Genomic DNA, 3,820 nt, shown 5'->3' on the forward strand with positions numbered 1-3,820 from the left:
TCATGACATTCATGGCCTAATTTGTATATGACCACAGAAGAAGGAAGAAGAGTTGTTCTGTTGCATGAAACAGTGAGGAAATCATTGTTAAAGACTTTGATCCTAATAAATCCAGTCATGTGCACTGTATAAAAGTTAATTTAAAAACATTCATTGACCATTACTCATGCTAGGAGTGGCTGATCAGCTGATTAACCAAGGAGGAAATCTAACCAAAAATATTACACACACACACATACATATATATATATATATATATTTAAATATATATTGTCACTCGTTTCATATTTCTCAAGCTGTATAATTGATCAAGCAAAAAGGAAGATTGTATTGAAGACAAAAAAGACAAAGTGTGTCTTACTGGCACAAATGATAAGTGTCAAATAAAAACACTGCTTTTGCAACACATTATAACCAATCTTAACCATAATGTAAAGTGTATTTGGCTGTACTTAGAGCAGATTTGACTCTCTTGTAGTGTGTGCTGTACCAGCAAGTAGATAAACATTTACAGAAAGTGGCTCAAGCAGCATGGCTTGGGTTTCAAATGCAAAACTGAATATACCAAATTACTGAAAACCAGCAGAAGAAAGCAGTTCAGCCTGTTAACATGTCACAAGAAATCTCACTAGTTTCTTAAGGTCATAGTTCATCTACATCTTGAATTGTGAATGTTGGAAATTAAATGGTATATATATTTTGTTTCAGTTATACTGAAAACCTGTATAACCTGATTATGAACAAATCATCTTAAATAAAACATAGAAACTACTAGAAGACTAAATCACACCAAAGACTACATAATACAAAAACCATTAATAAGTTAGCTTACTTGGAATTATCATCCCTTGCACTGCTGTATAATTTCTTTCACGTTAAATGATTCAGTTAATCATACGATTGTTATCTGTTAGGAAGTCATGGAGGATCTCTGCTATAATTAATCTCAATGCAAATATAAGCACACTTCCGTGTGCTGTTGTTTTCAGGCGAACAGCTCTTCGAAACCACACACTTTCTATTTAAATATCGCCGTCCATTACGTTAACTTTTTATAAATATGTTGTCTTAGTTATATTGTTCTCTATTTTCTGTTCACTTATTGATTTAGCGACGCTGTTAGGTAGCAGCTCGGTTAGCTAAACCATGAAAAATAAAACCGAACACTTACACAGCTCGCAAGAGAACACAACGCCATACAGGCTCCCATTCTGTATTAATAAACAAACGACTCCAAAACACTTTCAGAGGATGAATTGACAGTCAATTACAGCATGAGCTATTTCTCGTTCTGTCAGTTGATTCCGGTGTTTGAAGGTGACGACTCTAACAGTCAATTCATTCTATTTCATAATAAAGGTCCTTCTTTCTCAATTCCCCCATAAACTCTACAAATTTATTGAACAAAACAATAAAAATAAAACTTAATAAAATTAAAAATTATAATAAAATAATCACATCGATGTATAAATGTATTTTTTGTGGCATGTTATGTATTTTGAACTACTATGTTTATATTACTTAAGGAGATTTAAGGCTTGTTTCTATTAGTTTCCTACTTTTGCTGAAGTCCATATGCAAATTAAGCAAACATGGCTATTATAATGCAATATGTTATTGGATATAACTATAACTACGCAGCCTAAAATACAGTATTTTAATAGTGTTAATTTCTTATTTATATTAATATCGGTTATCAATATTTAAAGTTTAGGACATGATAAAACATTTATTTTAACACAAATCAATGCGTTATTAGTAGAGGCAAATGAAATGCCATTGAGCTTGAGGAGAGTTAAATTGTCTTTGATATATTGGTTGTCTTTAAATAGTTATTCTGGAAAACATATAGCTAAAGATATTTTAAATAATTGCTGGGAATACTCAAATAACAAAGGGAGAGGATATGGATGGAATATAAATCAGTTAGCAGAGAAATATCAGATAACAAATATAGAATGTAGTGTGTCACCTGTATGGGGAGAGGTACCAACATGGATAATTCCTGATGTTAAAATTGATCTAGAGATATTGGATAAGAAAAGAGAATGGGAGGAAATGGGTAGTATTAAATATAATGTAAATAAGTATATACAGGAAAGATTTTATGCAAGTATGCACATTTATACTGATGGATCTAAAGACCCCAAAACAGGGCTTACAGGAGTAGGAATATATATTCCAGATTTTAAAATATCCATAACTAAAAGATTAACATCTAAATTGTCAATATATACTGTTGAAATAGTTGCTATCCTAATAGGACTAACATGGGTAGAGGAAGTAAGACCAGACAGAGTAGTGGTATGTTCTGACTCTGCTTCTGTTTTAACATCATTGATTACTCGGCAATCTTCTAGAGAAGATTTGATGTGTGAAATATTTACATTATTATGGCGTATACAAAGAAAAGGAGTGGTAGTTGGATTCTGCTGGGTGCCAGCACATGTGGGAATAGCTGGTAATGAATCTGCTGATGAATTAGCAAAAAATGCTTTAAAAAGAGAAGTAATAGATTTTAATGTTCCTTTAAGTAAATGTGAAATTAAAACTATCATTAAGGAAAATATTATTAAAGAATGGCAGGACATATGGAATACAGATAATAAGGGAAGGCATTTATATAATATTTAAAAAATGGTTAATACTAAAAGAAGTGTAAGTGGTAGAAATAGAAAAGAAGAGGTTATTATAACTAGGATGAGTCTTGGACACTCGGGATTGAACGCTTCACTGTTCAGAACTGGAATACATGAGACTGGTCTATGTGGGAATTGTGGGGAGAAAGAAACAGTGGAGCATGTAATATATAATTGTACAAGGTATGATGAAGAAAGAAAGGAATTAATATCATATTTAAACAAAAAAGGTAAGGTAAATAAGGATTTGGAATACTTATTAGGATATGAGTTTAACAGAGATAGAGAAGGATACAGGATATTAATAAAATACATATATACTACTGGGTTAAGTGAAAGGATTTAAATATAGAATGCGGATGCTCTATTCTATTCTGGATCTTTAGGAGACCACGGATTTAGTCTGGAGGAGTTGAACACGCAGCGCCAGGTGGAGCATGGGGAGAAGGAATGGGATGGAGCATCGAATCATTATTTAAGTAGGAATATTTGTGTATATACGTGTGTAAGAACAGGAAAAGCAAAAACAAGGAATAAATTGATAATAAATAAACCATGACTGCATAACATCAAAAGTAGGTGGCGATATGCACACAGGATGTAACACGCCAAAAAACGGAAGAAGAAGAAGAACTTTTATTTTGAAACGTAAGCTTAGAACAAAATATAAATGGCTTTATTAGTTTATTTATCAATTAAGTAAAAAAAGCGTATATAAACTAAACTTACCTATATAAATCAGTACGAAATGAATAATTTATGTGTGATATTGATATTTAAATTAACTTGATATTTTAAATTCCATTTATGATATTTGTACATTTGAATCAAACTGATAACATATTTTGATTAAGTAGGTCAGATATTTCACAAACAAATGCATTTAACCTACATCTCTGTTTGGAATACAACAATGCCACAACAATACTTTTCTAATACAATTCTCTATGACATTTGAGTGTAGGCTACTACAGGGAATGGTACTGACACTTTAAGTTCAATAATAAAAAATATATATTGCAATAGAGTGTGCTTCATTTAACACGGGGGCCCACCTCTCTGACTTGTTGAATCAACCTAATCCGATTGTAGAAAAAAACATATATGATAAATAATAAACAATAATCAGGAAATCATTATTTTGCCATCTTAACGCCATGGTTATTTGAAATAACAACGAT

At 31.5% G+C, this 3,820-nt stretch overlaps 1 protein-coding gene across 1 annotated transcript in view; it reads right to left on the minus strand.

Moving 5' to 3' along the window:
- The window catches only part of LOC107732828 (serine incorporator 1-like), a 9,212-nt gene extending 7,901 nt beyond the window's left edge, over positions 1 to 1,311 (minus strand). Inside the window, exon 1 of the mRNA XM_016544247.1 lies at positions 1,172 to 1,311. Coding sequence (XP_016399733.1) covers positions 1,172 to 1,210 — 39 coding nt within the window. The 5' untranslated portion in view covers positions 1,211 to 1,311. The remainder of the gene's footprint in view (positions 1 to 1,171) is intronic.
- Between the last annotated feature and the right edge of the window lie 2,509 nt (positions 1,312 to 3,820).

The sequence above is a fragment of the Sinocyclocheilus rhinocerous genome, unplaced genomic scaffold (assembly GCF_001515625.1).
Source record: "Sinocyclocheilus rhinocerous isolate Xijiao unplaced genomic scaffold, SAMN03320098_v1.1 scaffold1151, whole genome shotgun sequence".
Classification (NCBI taxonomy): domain Eukaryota; kingdom Metazoa; phylum Chordata; class Actinopteri; order Cypriniformes; family Cyprinidae; genus Sinocyclocheilus; species Sinocyclocheilus rhinocerous.